This window comes from Asparagus officinalis, chromosome 3 (assembly GCF_001876935.1).
Source record: "Asparagus officinalis chromosome 3, Aspof.V1, whole genome shotgun sequence".
NCBI classification, from domain to species: Eukaryota; Viridiplantae; Streptophyta; class Magnoliopsida; order Asparagales; family Asparagaceae; genus Asparagus; species Asparagus officinalis.
In genome coordinates this window covers 1,126,819-1,145,530 of record NC_033796.1, presented here as the reverse complement: position 1 = coordinate 1,145,530, position 18,712 = coordinate 1,126,819, and the positions used below count along the sequence as shown (strand labels likewise).

The following is an 18,712-nucleotide window of genomic DNA, read 5'->3' as shown; positions in this document are numbered from 1 at the left end:
CATGGTTTAAAATTTTATAGCTTGTTTTTTACCATAAATTTCTTATTCTTTTTGTTTAAAATTTTATAGCTTGTTTTTTACCATAAGTTTCTTATTCTTCAATATAATCCAGATCAATGGAGTGAATCCAGATTCACTCCAGCGAAAGCTTGGATGGTTAGGATGGTTTTTAATGAATTATTGAAGAAATAAATGCATGTGCTGTAATTTCGAAGAAATAAACTCATGAGTGAATCTAGATTCACTGCAGTGAATCCAGATTTAGTTATGTGAGGTGTTTGTTTTTTACCATAAAAATCGTAACTTTTTGCTGTAAAATGTGAAATCTTATCATGGTTTAAAATTTTATATCTTGTTTTTTACCATAAGTTTCTTATTCTTTTTGTTTTTTATTTTTGCAGATTTGCTATTGTTTGATAACAAGTTTCAGTTCACTAAATCTGGATTCAATTCAGTGAATCTGGATTCACTCCAATGAATCGAGCTTCAATATAATCCAGATTCACTGGAGTGAATCCAAATTCACTCCAGCGAAAGCTTGGATGGTTAGGATGATTTTTAATGAATTGTTGCTGTGTTCTTCATGCGAAGATGGAAGATCAAAGCTTGATAGAATATGAAAGTGAGTTACAGAGAGCAGGAAGTGAGTTAGAGAGAGAAATGGGGAAATGGAGAACTCAATAGAGAAGTATTAATGTTGCCAGCCACCATTAATGTAGTGAATTGTTCCACGTGTTGTATTTTTGGTTTCCAATGTTGCCAGCCACCATTAATGTAGTAAATTATTCCAATTTTACCATTTTCACATTACTGATGTGTATTAAATTTGTCTATATTTATAATTCTGCCATTGAAATGTAGGCCATTGGATTAGATAGATTGGAGGGTTAGGATTGGTTTTTAGTTCTCTAGGTTTTTATTAGAACCTCTCCCTATATATATACACACACACACACACACACATATATATATAGGCAAATATTTTTTATTTTTTTTAATTTTAAAAAATTAAAAAATGCCCCAACGGTTGGAACCGTTGGGGCCTTACTGAGCCCCAACGGTTATAACCGTTGGGGCAAATACCTAATTCTAAAAAAAAAATAATGATGCTCAAGATTAATCACACTCTTAATTGAGACAAAATCACAATGCATTCATCAATTCCTTTGATCAAATTAAAACATCCTCAGCTTTTTTACATAGAAAAGATGAAGAAGACGCAGAAGGATAACAGAGAAAGGTGACTTGATAACAGGAGGTTCCTCCTTATCCATCAAATTCAAGTTTTAACAAATAATGGAATTTCTAATCTCAGGATGTTCTTGACAAAATATGAACTTGGGCCTGATGATGCTCCGTGTCAATCCATTTACATTCCTTGAGGAAGGCCAAACCTCTGTAGCAAAGAGGAAAAAATTGATCATCTAAAGAAATTGAATAATTCCCAAAGAATGACTAACGATTTGATATTTCTATTTTCTAATTTGATGAATATCAGGCATAATGAGATTATTTAAGAATTGCAGGGTATAAATAAGCAGTTATATAAACTAAGAAAATGAGGTTGGTGATTGAATATACCTGTTTTTTGGATGAAGTTGGCTAAGGGGCATCAGTTGGCTTCAGATCCTGAACAATAGACTTGCTCTCCAGTCTCCATATCCCATATCTTCACACTCTCTTGAGTGGCAACACGGAGCCAGTACCTATTTGGACTGAAGCACAAGGCATGAATGAATGCTGGAGACAAATGACACAAATATAAGCAGAAATCAAAACCATAAACATGATTAGCATTTATATATCTGCCAATTGTATATGAAAATTAGAAAACTACACTCACACAAGTTGAGTAGCAACTTCACCAACTTCCCAACCAATGAATGTGCCTCAATTATATACAATATGCATGCACGTAAAGCTTTTTAGAAACTTCACAAGTTGAGTAGCAACTTCACCAACTTGCTCTCTCTAGAAGTGATTACCCTTCATAAAGTTTCTAAGCGAGTTTTAGAAAAGCTTTTGTGAAATATTGGTAATAGCATTTGATTTGTGTATGCACGAAATATAATGATTATAGAAGGAGCTGGTTCCAGAATCCACGTATAACAAAAGAGATTTTACTTACTCATATTTCCTGGAAAGAATCCTTAGCACATAGAGAGCTCCATGTACTTGTTGGTCTTGTAATTGTAAGTTGCATGTTATCCAGTGAAGAAGGCTAGGCCACTGTTCAGGGTAATCGGCATGGATTAAAGTTTTAATGCATTCACCAAGCTGCACCCCTGCATAACAAAGAATATGAATATTTGTGAATCAGAAGACTCTCTAAACAGGATAAACAAGAGAATGAAATACTTGCAATAGCTGATCAAAATGTACTGCATGTAAAGGTGTTTTAAGGACCCACTCATGATTCTAAAGATGTGAAACAGTTATCATTACACCGCATCATCTAACAAAAAAATAATATAAAGCATTTTGAATCAGGAAAATGAAGAAAGTCGTCATAAACTACAAAGTACGATCACGAATTACATGAAAATTTTCCAATCAAAGCAATTCAAGATAAGTTTACTAGTAGTGCATTCAAAAACATTATCTACCTTATCTAAGATTAGCTCAATTGTGGCATCAAATACTCTAAGTTCAGATTCAGATAGAAGCGCAATTAGCATCAGTTTGACCTGTAAAAATGAACTGCAGGTGTGAGAATATTGGTAAAAAAAATTCCCACAGCTTAGACATTTTTTAAGGCTACACTTAGTCGTCGACTTGCACTAATGATTTAAACAATTAGTTACTAGGTAGTTTACTCTTTTAAAGCATTGAAAATCTAATTACTTTCACGATATGAGTCTAAGAAGAGGATGAGCTTTTTAGAGGGGATGAGCATCCTTTTACTAGTGTAAGATATTGACAAATTTAATTAAAATACAGACGGACTTTCTTGGAAGATATGGCTTATTTTACTAGTGTAAGATATTGACAAATTTAATTAAAATACAGACGGACTTTCTTGGAAGATATGGCTTATTAAAAAACGCATTATCCAACATACCTCCTCCTTGTTTCCCCATCCATCATAGGCAACATGGTAACCATTAGAAGTAATAGCCTCGACGGTCGCATCATACCTAAGTATTCAACCAATCAAACACAGAATCAACAAAAGAAAACAACTCGAAATTTATCCAACTTAATCATAAACTCTTACTCACCACTCCCCATCTTCACTCCAAACAGCTTGGACTTTAGTGCCAATAGAAAACCTCTCATATTTACTTGATACCTAAAGCACGCTTGCACTAATTTTCAGAAAATTATAAAAACTATATAGTTTGGTATAAATAAATTTTATTTACTTTTTAAATTTAATCACAATTTTCATAAATGTGAAACATGTCTAGTGCATCAAATATTTATTATGTGTATGAAATTTTTGTTAGCATTTCTTAAGGAAAAGGCAATTTTGCCTTGTGAATAGTCCCACATTGGAAGTTGAGAAGAAGTTCAAGTGGTTTATAATGGTTTACTTCTCAATGGGGCTTTGAATAGTTTTTGTTAGTGTTTTGTGGGCTTTGCCGTTTCTACCACACACGCGCGCGCGCGCGCACCACGCCTCGCCTCGCCTCGCCACGCAACGCCTCGCCTCGCCCGCACGCGCTTGCCACGCCACGCACGCAGGCCGCACACGCACACCCTTTGCTTCTCAAGCTTTTAATTTTGCACCTTTTTACACGTTCTGTTAACGCCCGCAGCATTTATTATGTAACGCAAGCGTGATTTACGCCCAACGGCAGGAGATTCAGCAGCAGAGTTACGGTTCATGAGGCTATATAAGGAGAGAGTTCATTCGGAAAAAACACAAGAAATTTCCACAAAATTTCATAGCTCTCTTCCTCCTTCTACTCTCAGAATTTGGCTACATATTTTTCGATTACTTTTATTGGGCAACATCTTGCATCTGAGCAAAAGCTCTGCCTAGCTCGCTGCCCGAGTAGAGAGGCCCGGCGTTTCCGGGTGCCTTTTACGCTAAGGGGAGATCGACTACGCCATGGGCGAAGGCGGTCCTCTAATCTTCTAGGGCATGTATCACCACTGCACCCCGTTCAGGCCTGATTTTCAATAACTCATTTAATTTTCACGTATAACCTAAATATTGTTTTATTTGAAACAATCTAGAAGATAGAAATTTCACTTGCTGTTTACATTTATTATGTAACGGCAAGCGTGATTTACGCCCAACGGACGAGGAGATTCAGCATCGGTTACTGGTTCATGAGGCTATATAAGGAGGCAGAGTTCATTCGGGAAAACACACAGAAATTCACAAAGAATTTCATAGCTCTCTTCCTCCTTCTACTCTCAGATATTTGGCTACATATTTTTGCGGATTATTTTATTGGGCAACATCTTCATCTGAGCAGAAGCTCTGCTACTCGCGCCCGAGTAGAGAGGCCGGCCGTTTCCGGGGGGCTTTTACCGCTAGGGGGGAGGATCAACTACGCCAGGGCGACAGGCGGGTCCTCTATCTTCTAGGGCAGTGTATCACGACTGCACCCCGTTCAGGCCTGATTTTCATAACTCATTTATTTTCAGTTAACCTAATATTGTTTTATTTGACAGCAATTTTCACATAATATATGCTTACCAGTTACATTTCAAGCAGTAAAAGAATATAGCAAAAATCTAACACCGACTACCAGTTACAATGAAGTTTTATCTCAAGTTTCGTGGTCAGCTAAGGAATTATTTTTATTTCATGCGGCCACTAGTAGAAAATCACATATTCTAGACGGAATATTCTAGACGGAATTTTTTCCGTCTAGAATGTATTAAACTAGACGAAAATTTTCCGTCTAGAATATTCCGTCTAGAATAAAACATTCTAGACGGAAAATTCCGTCTAGAATAGTATCCTAGACGGTTTCTTTATTTTTTTATTTTTTTTAAAAATAACCAGGTATTCTAGACGGAAATTTCCGTCTAGAATAGTATCCTAGACGGAAATTTCCGTCTAGAATATATTGACCAATTTTTTTAAAAAAATTCAGCCAATAAACCCGCGAATGCCCCCTCCCCCTTCCCCCCTAAAACGAATAATTCATCCCCAAATTCGTTTTCATTTCAGGAACCCCCCTCCTACTCCTCCCTCCACCTCTCCCTCCTCAACCTCACCCCCTTTCCGTCTAGAATAGTATCCTAGACGGAAATTTCCGTCTCTAGAATACATAGAACAGTTTTTTTTTAAAAATTCAGCCAATAAACCCGCGAATGCCTTCCTTTCCCCCCTAAAACGAATAATTCATCCCCAAATTTGTTTTCATTTCAGGAAACCCCCTCCTACTCCTCCCTCCACCGCGTCCCCCTCCTCTCCCTCTCCCTCCTCAACCTCACCCGACCCCTCCCTCCCCCTCTACTCCCTCTCCCTCCACGGCCTCAAGATCGTCGACGCTTGGTCCGGCGCCCTCGACGTCCATCTGGACACGTGGACGCTCTCCATGCTCAGGGATGAAGTCCGCCGGCGATCTGCCGCCGCCGCTGCGGGATCCACCGTGAATTTGATTTGTGAGGGTGGAGCATTGAAAGACTGCGATGATGGGCAATTTTTAGCCCAACTGGGGCTCAAGAGAAACTCCAGAGTTCTTGCTTCTGTTGCGTCCCCTGATGAGGGCAAAGCCCTTGATGAAGTGCCGGCGTCGGAGGCGGAGCAATCGTCGGAGCTCAGTCGATTAAAGTGAGTTCTTTTTATTAGTGGGTTTCTGGGTTTTCAGGGAATTTCTTGAATTTTTAGCTTAATTGTGTTAGATGATTATTGTTATTGGATGATTAGAATGATATGAAGGTTTATCTGATTTATGGGTATCAATTATATTATTGAAGTTGTTGGGAATTTTGATACAAAGGCCATTTCTTTATGTAATTAATTATACATATTGTGTGTTGTAGATTGTTGTTGTTTGTGAGAACCTCCTTGTTAGATGATTATTGACAATTGACGATTGCTAGTGATATGAAGAATTTCCAGCTATGAGATGAGTTTTGTTCGTCGTGTTTGATTACACTGTTAAGCAGTTAGAACACTACCCCCAGATACTATAGTTCTTCTGTAAATGGATACACTTTGCCTTGTTTTGCATTAATCTTCTTAATAGATGATTAGTCACAACGAGTGACAAAGTTATAACACATCGCGTAAAGGAACTCGCACGTGTTATGTATTTTTCACCACCAATAAGTATAGCACTCATGTCGACTGTGAATGCTTAGAGCATACATGGTGTTGAATGCCTCGTTGTGTTCTTGTCTTTCAAGTTCTTTAATCATCAAGCATATACATCTAATTTGTGTGTTTCTCTGCTTGAGACATACCTAGTGAGACTCATAAAATGATGCAAGTTTGACTTTATTTTGTGGTAGAAATGTCCTTGGTGAAGCTTTCCTTAAGTTTATCAAATTGCTTAGGGAAATTGTTGCTTGTACGAAGATTATTTCTATGACAGAATGAATGGAAGGTTTCAGTTTACAAAAGAAACATCTTATGTTAGATACTATGCTGATGCTTTCATGGTAGGCTCGCACTAAAACCAACTGCTTACTTTTGTTACTCTTAACCAGGGCTGATGCAGTTGCATTGACCGAGAGGCATACGAATTCTGGTTCACTTCCCATAGAGGACTTTGATATGGAGCTTGAAGATCAAAGTGGCAGAAGCTACAGATTGGATCTGAAACTGATCATAGGTACTAGTCTCAACACTTGCATAAGTTCTTGGTTCTCAGTTCATATCTAAGGAAGTATATTATAAGAAGGGTGCTTGACACGATTTACAGGGGAGCAATGATGGGAGTAATGCCTCATACGAAGGGGAATTACAAAGACACGTATGGGGAATTAACTTTTTATAATCTTCTGGCATTTCTTGTTACACTTTTTTCTTTTTTATGTTTCAAATACTAAATGCTACTTTGTTGTCACAGACATCAGTTTTGACTTTTGAGTTGTAATTCTCTTTCACTAATTCAGAAATATTGAAAAATTGATCAATTTTCATATTCCTTAGCTTGAAAAATTGATCGATTTTCACGTATGGGGAATTCTCTTTCACTAATTCAAAATGTCTCGAGGTCATTGTTGTTTCGCTCTGAAATTATGGGAGACAATAAGGATGGGGATCTAGATGCTTCTGTTGAGGAATATTTGCATGTACAAGCACAACTGAGTACTGAGGAGCCGAATAGTATTTGCATTATGTATGATCTAAATGCGGCATGAAAATAAGTGAATAACTATAATGCTGGTAGCAAAACTGGTATTTAAGATTTCTTGCAGCACTATCATGTCCTACCAGTTCGAAGAACTTTCCTTCCATCCCTCATCTTTTGATATGTGTGTGTATTGTGTTGTAGTTGTCTGTGCTGTCTTTTCTTTTCGTTTCTTTCTGTGGGTGTATGTGTGCGTGGGTGGGTGTGTGTTTGGCCAGCTTGGTAAGTTAAGTGTTAGGAAAAGGAGTTATTTATTATGTGTGTCTCTGGTATATCGTGTATTTAAGCTACTATAATCAAACAACATAGATTTCATTCCTTTATGGCGTTATGACACTACACCAACCGCCGTCTAAAGATATATATTACTTACATATATTATATCGATCTACAATTTAGGTTTTGTGGTGCTTATCCACAAAACAAAGTTTTAACCAATGGGCATTAAATAAATATTTATATTCAAGTACATGTTGTTTCTACGTGGATAAGTTGGTTTGGTTTAGATTCATAGATAATGAAACAAATATATATTCATGGATACATACTTCATATGTTTCATATTCACTTGTATTTGTGAAAATATTGTATTCTCAGTTTTGGACTTACAATATCATATACACTTTTATAAGTCTAACAAAATATTTTATAATGTTTCAAAACATGGCTTAAGCTAAAAAGTTTAAAACTCAATGGTTTTACATTTTCATATTTTGGACTCATTTTGCAAAATGAAATGATATTTTTCATTTGGGAGGTCCTTTTTGAAAACCAGTTTTAGTAGATGTATTACATGTTTAACAAATCAATTTTTCCAAAGTTTAATATTTTTCTTGATTTTATTTACTATTTTAAAAGAAGTTTGAAAATCAGAATTTCTGTTTCAACCAACATAGCTGTGCATCGTCTTGAGTCGCATCATGAACAGTGTTGAGTCTGACTGACCCTCGCTCAAACTGTTGCCCGCCTACGCTCTTAATATTTGTTCTCCGCCAGTACCTCACATCCACCCAAAAACACTCAATGAGTCCGACTATCAGGTTGAGTCCCATGCCTGCATATGAGGTCGACTCACAAACAAATCGGAGAAGTGCTCCTCTTCGCCTTCTCTGCTGAGATCGACCATTGACTTCATGATCGGACCATGCATGATGATCGACTCCACCTCGAATTTTAATGAGTCGACCCATAAGTTGTTAGGCTTGTAACGGCTACTTAGAGTTGACTCATGGAACAGTACCAAAGTCGACTAATAACACGTAACGGTATATTTCCAGACTGTACTGTTTTTGGGTTTCTTGGGTCTTAGTTTGCCGTTTGTTCCTGTCATGGAGCTTTGAAGAGCGTTGCTCTTATCACTAATACCTCTCCCTCCCCAAATATTCACATTCTACTTAAAACTAAAGATAAAGAATATGGATGTTTATTTGAAAGAACCAAAGTTTTATAAAGAGTTTTAGCAAGGTTTAATTGGTTATAAGTTGTTGCGTGTTTTTGTAAGACTTGCTTGTATTCATTGGCTAAGTGACTGTCCCGGAAATCATCTCCAACAGTTGCTTTTGCAGCCCTGTCACTTCATATCCACTCTCTTCCATCTTTTGTTTTTTAGAGAATAAATTCTAAACCTTCAACTATCCTCGTACCTTTTGTACCTCACCTTATTCGCTTCCTGCTTCAACTCATCTTGCCTCTCGCACCCGCAGCCCTACTATCGCTGTTACATGTCGAGTAGTATGATTTGATTGGCCCTCCATTCGCTCTACACGACACAACGCATTGAGCTCTTGTGATTTGTACATTGTATAGTTTATTGGGTGTGGGAGGTTGTAAACAAATTGGATAGGAGGCTCTATTGACCGTCTGATCCTAACGTTTTCTTCTTCCTCTTTCTCTGATCACCTTCAAACGACGTAAGAAAAGGATAACAAGTAACGAACAAAATAATTTATCTAGTCTGCTCTTTAATTTGTGAGCCTTTTGTGTAGATCAAGACCTTGTGAATTAAACTTGTACCTATGTATCTCTAATATATCTCGTCGAGAGGAGTGTGGTGAAGACGGGGGCGTCCCAAGAGGAGTGCAGTAGGTGGTAATTCCCAGACCGAGCAGGCCTTGCTAATCCTCAACCCTAGGACAGCCGACTAAGACACTCTTTAGAGGCTCTATAGCCTTGCAATGAGTGAATAATCGAGAATCACCGTCTTCGTAAGCTATTAGCGAAAACCCTGAGTGTGAGCTGTTCTGAGACAGACGTTGACATCCCGCCGACCGTGAAATAGACAAACCAGGGGCCTTACCTCAGATAGCCCGCGATCCCGTGACTTTCTCAAATAGTGGCTTCGCTCGCGCGCCCACCGTCTCCAGGACCATGTTTCACCCCCCGTGTCGATAGACGCCACACTCTCCACCTCTCGTCGTCAGTGAATGGAACGGAGAGAACCCCACACCCTCATCCTTACCGCGGCACCATGCGCTCGCATTCATCACTACTCACTCTGATTTCACTCACTTTGTCCGCATCAGTCCTTGCGAGCTTGCTTAATTACCTACTAACCTCCTACGCCCATTCTCATCCTATCTCATCACTCACACCTTCGCTCTCAAGCCCCCCCACGCCACTCCCTCCTCTCTGCCCCACCCTCTCCGCCTGCCCACCCCGCCCGTTTAACTCATACTAACTCTCTACTCCCAGTCATCGCATATAATTTTTATCATAGTACTCACCTCTTGGCTAGATATATCTCTTTGTTCATATTGCATATTTTCATGATTTGCTCATCGATATATTGTATATCTAGTTGTGTTGGTAAGAATACATTTTTTATATAAGTTTTTAATTGGCGATAGGAACCAAGGAATTAATATAGCTACCTAAGACCTAATCACGGCCTCCTCACGGTCTAACAAAAGACAGTGCAATAAGTCACTCCCACCTGTCATGTGACGACTTATTCTGCGGTCCTCTCGGGATCCTAATGTTGCGCATCTGGACACCGGAAGAAAGTGGTGTTGACCTGATTATGAACTATTGGTCAACCTCAGCTCCCTACCAATAAGTGATGACGTTTTCATCAAAGAAGAAAAACTGTGCGGATGTGTCAATTCAAAGACATATGGTAATAACTTGTTAGAGATTTACTTAATCCAATAGTGATCGCAGAGGAGGTTCATCAAGTTTTCTAGCTTCGAAGTATGCGGGATAAAGTAATCACGGCCCTAGACTGGCTTATAAAGGGAGTACTGCAGTTGAAAGGGATATTTAGCACTCAAGACACAACTCGGGACACCAACGGATGATAGTCATAGTCGTTTGTCATGATATTCGGCATCAAAAGCTTCTCAAGAGAGCCCGCAAGTCGACTATCAACAGAAGTAAGCTATGGCTAAAAGGAATTGTCATCTCTGACAATGACTATATATTTGCCAGGACATATAGTGGGTATCAATACAAGTCCTGTCCAGCTGCCACTGTTGAAACCATCGATCGGAGAGATCTGCTTATATGCAGGTGAAGCCTCTGGAAAATGAGCAGAAGGACGATCTTTGGATCTGATCACAAGCGAATCGCTCAGATGCATAGGCAAGAGACCACCATTAATAAACTCACAGATCTTGATGGCCCAACTTATTGGCGGATAAGGCTAAAATCCCAAAGAGTAGACTCAGCCGCTTGACGGGACATCTTTCCCGAGAGCGAAGATCATCCTCATCGAAGGAGAAAGAAAGGTGTCGAAGCTGCTGATTAGGAAGCTCACCGCATAGATCTCATCTGAAGAAAAAGAAAGAGCCACGGAAAAGTCGCCAGAGTGAGTTGTCCAAGGAGCGTCAATAATCCATTTTGAAAGAAATACATGCTATCACTGCAGATTGATGTATTCTGTAAAAGTTTGTAGAACAATTTATATGTATCTCTCGTACCTAATTTTTGTGAATGTATTTATTTGAAGTATAAATGAGATTGATATTGGGATTATATAATTAGAAGTTCTGTTGGAGGTAGTGATAGTAATTTTTTGGTTGTCAACTACTGTGTACATCACGTCTGAGAGTAGATTCTGCAAAAAAAGAAAAAAAAAAAAGAAAAAAAACTTTTTCCGTCTAGAATAAATTATTCTAGACGGAAATTCCGTCTAGAATAATCCGTCTAGGATGTATTCTAGACGGTTTTGAATACCGTCTAGAATATTCCGTCTAGGATGTATTCTAGACGGAATTTCCGTCTAGAATACTGCATCCTAGACGGAAACAAACTAGACGGGTATTCTAGACGGAATTCCGTCTAGGATAGACATCCTAGACGGAATTCTGTGTATCCTAGACGGATTTTTCCGTCTAGGATGCCTAGTTTTTTGGCAGTGGGCCGTGTTGAGGAACATTTTCATTGTTTACTGTCAAGATGTTTGGAACTTGAAGATTTCACTATTGAATTTTGTAAAAATGGGTATAAACTTTAGCTGGACTATAAATAGAGCCTATATTTTTAGCCAATACTCACATGTCCTTGTTTCTTAATTAAATGTTCTCTCTACATTATTAAACCTAAAGGCAAGGGACAGCATGATGCAACACAAGGATGACAGTGAATTAGTGACATGCAACACAAGGTTGACAACATATTTAAGCAATTAATTCCTGCAATCTGTACACATGACTATCAAACTGAAGTCATGAATACAAATAATGGGAAGATAACTCCATCGTGGAATTAGGGATCAAAGTTCTAATAAAAAAGTTCAGGATTAATAAGCGGTAAAACAACTTTAGTACTGGAGGCACTCTGCAATTAAACCTAAAATCAATAAAATTGAGGAAAGCTCATTCCAAGTCCACAGAAATAGATAAAGTGAAGAGACCAGAAAATACATCGACAAGAATCTGCAAAATAGAAACTAGGGTTAGAGGACTTACAAGTCAGGTCCGGCGAAGATGAGGAGGAGGAGAGGCGGCGAGGTCCTATGGGGGGATTCTTGTTTTTTTCTTTTTTTTTTCGCGAAAATTAATGTGGGGAAATTTCCCTCCGTTGGTTGTGTAGGATAAATACACTTGCCCCAACGGTTTAAACCGTTAGGGCTGATAAATCCAGCCCTAACGGTTGTACACAACCGTTGAGACTGGACATCTTTTTACTAGTGGGGGGGAGAACAAGACCGTTGTCCAGGACTCTCTGACCGTGGCCTTCATTAGGTCATCCTAAGAAATTCTAAGTTTTTTTACTTACTTTTTCCTTTAAGATATTGACTTGATTACCTTACTTTTGTCAGTTTTTGAGGAAGACTGCTTTAAAGCAAATGAGCGATAAGGTGGAAATTAGTTTTGGAAGCGAGGGTGCAATGATGTGGAAAATCCGTGGAATTAAGATTAATTTTGACTACTTAAAAGTTGGCCTACCTACTTCTGTCCGAAGGTAGGAAGCTTTAACAAAGAGGATCAGAAATTTCAAACTAGCTTCTAAATTTCAAAACAAGATCAAGGAGAGATGTTTGTCTTCATCTAGTGCGTTGCACGTAGGTATATCTAAATATCATATAGAAAATCAACAATTAAAATAAACTCTTTTATAATAAATTAATGTAGAATGATCTCAAACAAAAAAAAAAATCAATTCTAATTTAGCTTTCCCCATTTATTGTGTTTTTCTAGCTAAGTAGTCATCTTCTTCTATTCCTCTGACCTTTAGCATCGAGTTTTTATTATAAATGCACTTTATTAATAAATATTTATCACTTATATGTAACTGATTACTTAGTTTTTTTCCCCCTTCTCTTATTCTCTAAACACGGAGATTTACGTAACGTACTGTACTAAGATTTCTCATAAAAAATTATAAAAGTTCCGATTTCGTCGAGTCGAGCGACATTTCAGGTGTGTCTATCTTGGTTATAATTTAAGCCGACTGGTCCGAAGCAGGCCAAGATGCATGCGTTTCAAAGCTATTATATATTGTTATAATGTCTCAGCACATCAATAATGTAAATATCAATTTGACTCAATTAAGTTCTTTAAGAAACCTTCATAATCTGCAATTTCCCTAGGGCCAGTAGATATCTTATTGAAAAAATAGTTAAGGAACAAAGCATTCTAGTAATGCTTTATTAGGATTAATGATATAAGTTGATTAAATAAAATGCATGAACATTTATATAAAAAGCACTTTAACAAATTGTACATGCAATGAGGGTATTTTTCGGAAAAAGGTTTTAACATCCTTCACACTTTTAGAGTAGTATTAGATTAGATAGATTAGATTTTGTAGTTTCTTCTACCTGGATGCTTTTGTCTTACCACATAAATCTGATATTAGGCAACTACAGTGTCGCTTCAAAACATAATCTAGTTGATTATAAATGATTGAAACTCCCATCTCTAGATATAATAGGCCTGTAGCCCATAAAAGTAAGTTTAGGCCGGAGTATATGTCAGTGCTCAGAACCGGAACAGGGCTAGAAATTTGAAGCTCTGGGCTCGTTTGTTCCTCACACACGGGCTCCGATGTCTGCGAATTAATATATCAAAGAGCTTTAACGGGAGCTCATGAGCTTCTTGTTCATGAAAAATTAAGCAGCACAAAATCTGAAAATTTGGTTCAAAAATCAAAGATTTTAACTAGAGACACAAGCTTCAGCTGAGTTGCGTGTATATATAATTGTTTATGTAAATCTTCCAAGATAAGTAGAATAGTGAAAAACCTAATAACTCATCTGAAATTAGTTATGATATATATTACAAACTATATTATGCTGAGTTCCATACGAAAAGTATCAGCAACAATTAACATAGAACATATCATATACATCTCTTCTTATTAAGTAGGCAAGAATCCTTCACTCTTTCTTCAAAGGCTTAGCCTCAAATCCTCCATCCTCCCTCTTCTCAAGCTTATGCGGCATGTAAGTCCCCATGATCTTATCCCAAGTCACAAAGAAAGGCTGCGAGAAATTATACTTATTTCCATACAGCTGATGATGCACATCATGATAAGCACTGTTATTCTCAAGCACAACGTGCACGGGGTGCCCGGGGAGCATAAAGCCACAGTGATCATCAACGGTCTTCATAGTACCAAACGTGAAGAAATAGACAGCAGTCGAAGGGGTCATGCCTGAGAGCAAGCAAGCCAAGCCTCCTCCAATTATGTCGAGGATAAATCCCTCGAAAGGATGAGCATATAAAGCTGCGTACGCGTATGGGACTAGGAGATTGTGATGCTTGGAGTGGATGTGTTTGTATAAAAACTTGTTGGTGTGTAAGAATCTGTGGACGAAGTATTGGTATGTGTCCATGATTGCCATAGCAGAGATAAATTGGATCAATCGCACGAAGAAGGGGGGCTCGGGCTTGATAGCATCCGAATTGTCTGAGATGAACTGCGATATGTTGAACAAAATTAATTAGAAGCCATCATTCGTCGAATTATGCTCGTAAGAAGTAAATTATCCTATGAAGTAACGCATACCATGAAGAGGATGAGATTTACAGAGATCTGGATTGATTGTTGTAGGAGGACGATCTTGATGACTTCACTTCTTGAGGGTATGTTTTTGATGTCTTCTTCCCCTTTGGGATGCAGACGGTACTTCTTCGTGTTGGCGAATAGGGCGTAGGCTCCTGAGAGAAGCCAGTACATGATTGTGGGTACGAAGATGCCCAAGAATTCAGCGGACACGTAGGAGCTGTAGTCCATCGTGGAATAAGATATATTTTGATCTTGTTAGAGTATCTAGCTAAAAGATATATTGGTATGAAATCTGTATGCATATAGAAGAGAAATAAAGAATTAATAGAGAAAAGAAAAGGAATACATATATATATATAGCATTTATGGTGCCAAATTAGCCAAGTATATCAATATTGTCGCAAAGATGACCGATGACTTCACTACGGAAAATAGACTCCTTTTCATCTTATGGTGATTCTATAGATCGAAGATGACCCTTGAACCGCGCAAGTCAAATATATATGAAGGAATTAACGGGACCAATTTGCTGTCACTTCTTTAATTGCTACTCTTTTGCCGCGAAATTTCCTCCTAATCTCTCGATCCATCGATCAATGTTCTTGCCCGTAAAAACTTGTCTCAGTTTCATAGTCTTCTAAGTCCTTCAAATGTCAGGAAGAAGGAAAAATTAGGAAAAAAGAATATATATGACCATCAGTACGTAGTATCATGCTTGTAAATTATCTCCCTTCAACTGTTAATTTGAGGAAGTTTCTATGTTTTTTCTTAGATTATCTAGTCTATGGACTGAATGCCACAGGTCTAAACATCAAGAATAAAAAAACCGGATAAGGGAAAGAAATGAAAACCGGAAGGGGGACAAAATGATGCTCTACTTTGACTACTACCTTCACTGATATTATTGAATAGTAGTCGTGATATTTGATTATTGTTGATATCTGATATTTGTTAATCAAGTGCTTAGCAGCCAAGACTATGACCACAGTCGACCAATTTCTTGATTCCATTGCTAGCTTTAATGGTGATCGATACCAACCCATTTGCTTTCCTTGAAGATTTTAGAAGATTCTCAGTGCGTGTCACGCCCGCCATTGACTTATATAGTTTGAAATTGACTGATATATACCTACATGCCTCTCTTGATTAAACTTGGAATATTTCTCAACTCCACTCAAGAAAGCAATTTCTCTTTAATAACTCATTCCGGAATCGAACCCAAGGTGATGGAAATCATATTGAAACCTCTCAAAACTGTCCATGTTACTGCACAGTGGGTAGCATTTCATTTATTTGTGATAGTATAAAAGTAGTATAATGTTTTTAGTACGGTCATCATTCCTCTTTATTACAAAAACACTTTATTAATTATATGATTGTTTGTTAGGGAACTTTAAAGTATTAGGATTGAGTATAACTATATATTTCCTATTAACTATGTGGAAACTTAATTTAAGGACTGCCACAAACTAGAATCTTAAATGATATTTTACTATATCATCAATAAATAATGATAACTACACTATTCTCTGATACACTACTTCTACACTACAAGAGAGAGAAGTCTGGTCTCTTTTCATGAGTCATCGATCAGTTTTGAAAAATATTAAAGAGAATGAACCCCATAGGTTTGTCTTTTGTAGTGTAGAAGTAAAATTATTTTTCAAGTTAACCAGAAATTAGATGATAATTAATTGCATAAATAGTAACAATAAGAATAGTGCAGGTGTCTCTTGTTAACGAATTTTGTTGGTTCTCAATTTTTTTTAATGAACGAAATCTCTAGAATAATCAAGAGCAATCCTAAGAAACATGACACTCATGTAGAATGCAACTTTGCCGTATCCTCAGTATTTTTGGTTCGGAAATTTTTATCCTTTCATGAGATAGAAACGGCTTCCTGGTTAAGAGCTTAATGGTATCTAGGCATCTTCTTGGAATATTTTTATCCCATAGTACTTTTTTTTTTGGTAAATGAAAGATTTTATTCACAAACCAAAATTGTAGAGATAAGTACATCAAATTACACAGATTTTCATGAAATCTGGTAGCTAAAAACAATCAAGAAACAAAAGTATAAAACATTTGTAATAAAATCTACAGGGAGAGGAACCAATCCCTGTCTTCAATTGGCAATTGAGGATTGTTGAGGATGACAGTGTCCATGCCAATCTTTATGTCTCTAACAATCTGCTCAGGGGCTCTGTTTTTCGAGTTGAAGATCCTATTGTTTCGTTCTTTCCAAATGTTGTATACCACTGCTGAAAGAGCCATTCTTTTCACTTTCAATTTGAAGCCTCTCACTCTTAATCTATTGCCATACACATCTGTTTTTTGAATGTTGTTTTTCTATGACAGTTTGGAATGAGATAATGATTTGGCTCAAGTTTGTTTGCGGAAAAAGTTGCTGTATTCATTGCTGCATTCATTACAACTTCAATCGTTACAATGAAACAAAAAGATAGCCTTTTTATAAGACCCTTGCACAATGAAAACAAAAAAAATACAACTCTTTTCAAACAAACGCAAGATCCGTTTGTCATCTCTTGCTTGCGTGGGTCTTTGGCCTGTGACGGGGACGTTGATATCCGTGGACCACCGGGCAATCAGATCTGCTCCGAGAAAATCGGGCAGAGCTTCGTCTATCCGCGAAGGGATATAGAAGCAGAACCTCGTCAAAAATCGGACAGAGCTTCGTCGATCCGCGGGGGATCTAAGAAGCTATGAAGCTTATATCTCGGCTAAAGCGAGACACCAGCTCTACTTAGTATCACCGCTAAGGGGCAATACTAAGGAAAAGAAGAGCTTCGTCTATCCGCGAAGGGATATAGAAGCAGAACTTCGTCGATCCGCGTGAGATCTAGAAGCTTTAAGCGTCTATCTCGGCTAAAGCGAGATATTAGCTCTTCTTAGTATTAACGCCAAGGGCTAATACTAAGGATCGGACGGGAACGGGTGATGAAGGCTCTGATGAAGACCTCTCCTCTCCTTATTGAAGCGCACGACCACTCTTCACTGCAGCAGGGCTTCGCCAAGGGTCTCCAAAAATCCTCCCCTCAAACCAAGGCCCTAAGGGGGCTATTTATAGGCGTGGGAGCCTCTAGGGGGCCTAGACACCCCCTGGTGTCTCGGCTTGGCCGAGACACCCCTGGGGTGTCTAGGCTTTTCCTAGACACCCCCGGGGTGTTTCGACTTGCCGGGACTCCATTTGAGGTGTTTTGTTGGTTTCCCTGTAGATTCTTCGTCCGGACTCGGATTTGAGTGATTCCGGGTGCGTTGGATGCGTGACGAAGAGTTCGATCCGCTTCGATGGTTGGATTATCTGTAGAGTGGTCGAGGCACGAAGGGCGTTGTCCTTTTTGTGAACATAAACTCACGTGGCTCGTCGATTCACTTCAGTCGTTCGTCGACGTCAATTGAACTCCTGTGGATCGGATAGTGACGTTCATCGTCGCTCTTTAACACTGAACCGTTTGTGGAGACCTATAGGCAATTTTTGATGCCTACAAAGTTTAATTGGAGGACTTGTAACTGGAGGATAGTATGTTTACCTTTTTGACAAGGTCATATGTTCAAATTTTGAATTTATTCATTTCGCTATATTTTTCTCATCTCCTAATGAGCGCCCATGAATGCCCCTTAGAAAATCATTAATATAATATTAGGGGCTGTTTGGTTGCACACTTTTTGAGAAAACGAATAGCCGAAGTTCTTCCGGCACCGCGTTTATCGCTTGGCCGTCGTCGGAGTCTCGAGTTTGCAGCTGATGAATTGAGTTTGGCTTGTGTCATTGAGTTGACTTTGAACTACCTCCGCCACATTGTGCTGGCTTAGGGTTTCGGATCACCGTGTGTTGACTTTTTGTCGCAACGCGTTGACTGGCGTTGACCTAGGGTTACGCGTTGACCGGCGTCGACCCTAGGGTTTCGAATCGTCAAACGTTGAATGGTGTGGATCTTGAATCCTCGAACGTTGACTTGTGTCGCAACGCG

General features: G+C 38.4%; 1 protein-coding gene and 1 long non-coding RNA gene across 11 annotated transcripts in view; both read right to left on the bottom strand.

Annotated features, from left to right (window-relative positions):
- LOC109832582 lies at positions 1,133–12,224 on the bottom strand. 4 transcript variants are annotated; one of them, XR_002244798.1, is made up of 7 exons: positions 12,176–12,224; positions 3,062–3,137; positions 2,607–2,687; positions 2,129–2,285; positions 1,844–1,986; positions 1,582–1,740; positions 1,133–1,396 (listed from the first exon to the last, which is right to left on the bottom strand). It is a non-coding gene; the product is annotated as an uncharacterized LOC109832582 (long non-coding RNA). The 4 variants fall into 4 exon arrangements; XR_002244797.1 differs by lacking the exon at positions 1,844–1,986 and adding an exon at positions 3,222–3,292 and having other exon boundaries at positions 12,176–12,197; XR_002244796.1 differs by lacking the exon at positions 1,844–1,986.
- Positions 13,946–18,712, bottom strand: part of LOC109832581 (sphinganine C4-monooxygenase 2-like) — an 83,649-nt gene continuing 78,882 nt past the window's right edge. For all 7 annotated transcript variants that reach the window (XM_020399931.1, XM_020399930.1, XM_020399935.1 and 4 more), the window contains 2 exons: positions 14,721–15,364; positions 13,946–14,631 (listed from right to left, as the gene is read on the bottom strand). In XM_020399931.1, the coding sequence (XP_020255520.1) occupies positions 14,089–14,631; positions 14,721–14,948 (771 nt within the window). In that variant the 5' untranslated portion in view covers positions 14,949–15,364 and the 3' untranslated portion in view covers positions 13,946–14,088. The remainder of the gene's footprint in view (positions 14,632–14,720; positions 15,365–18,712) is intronic.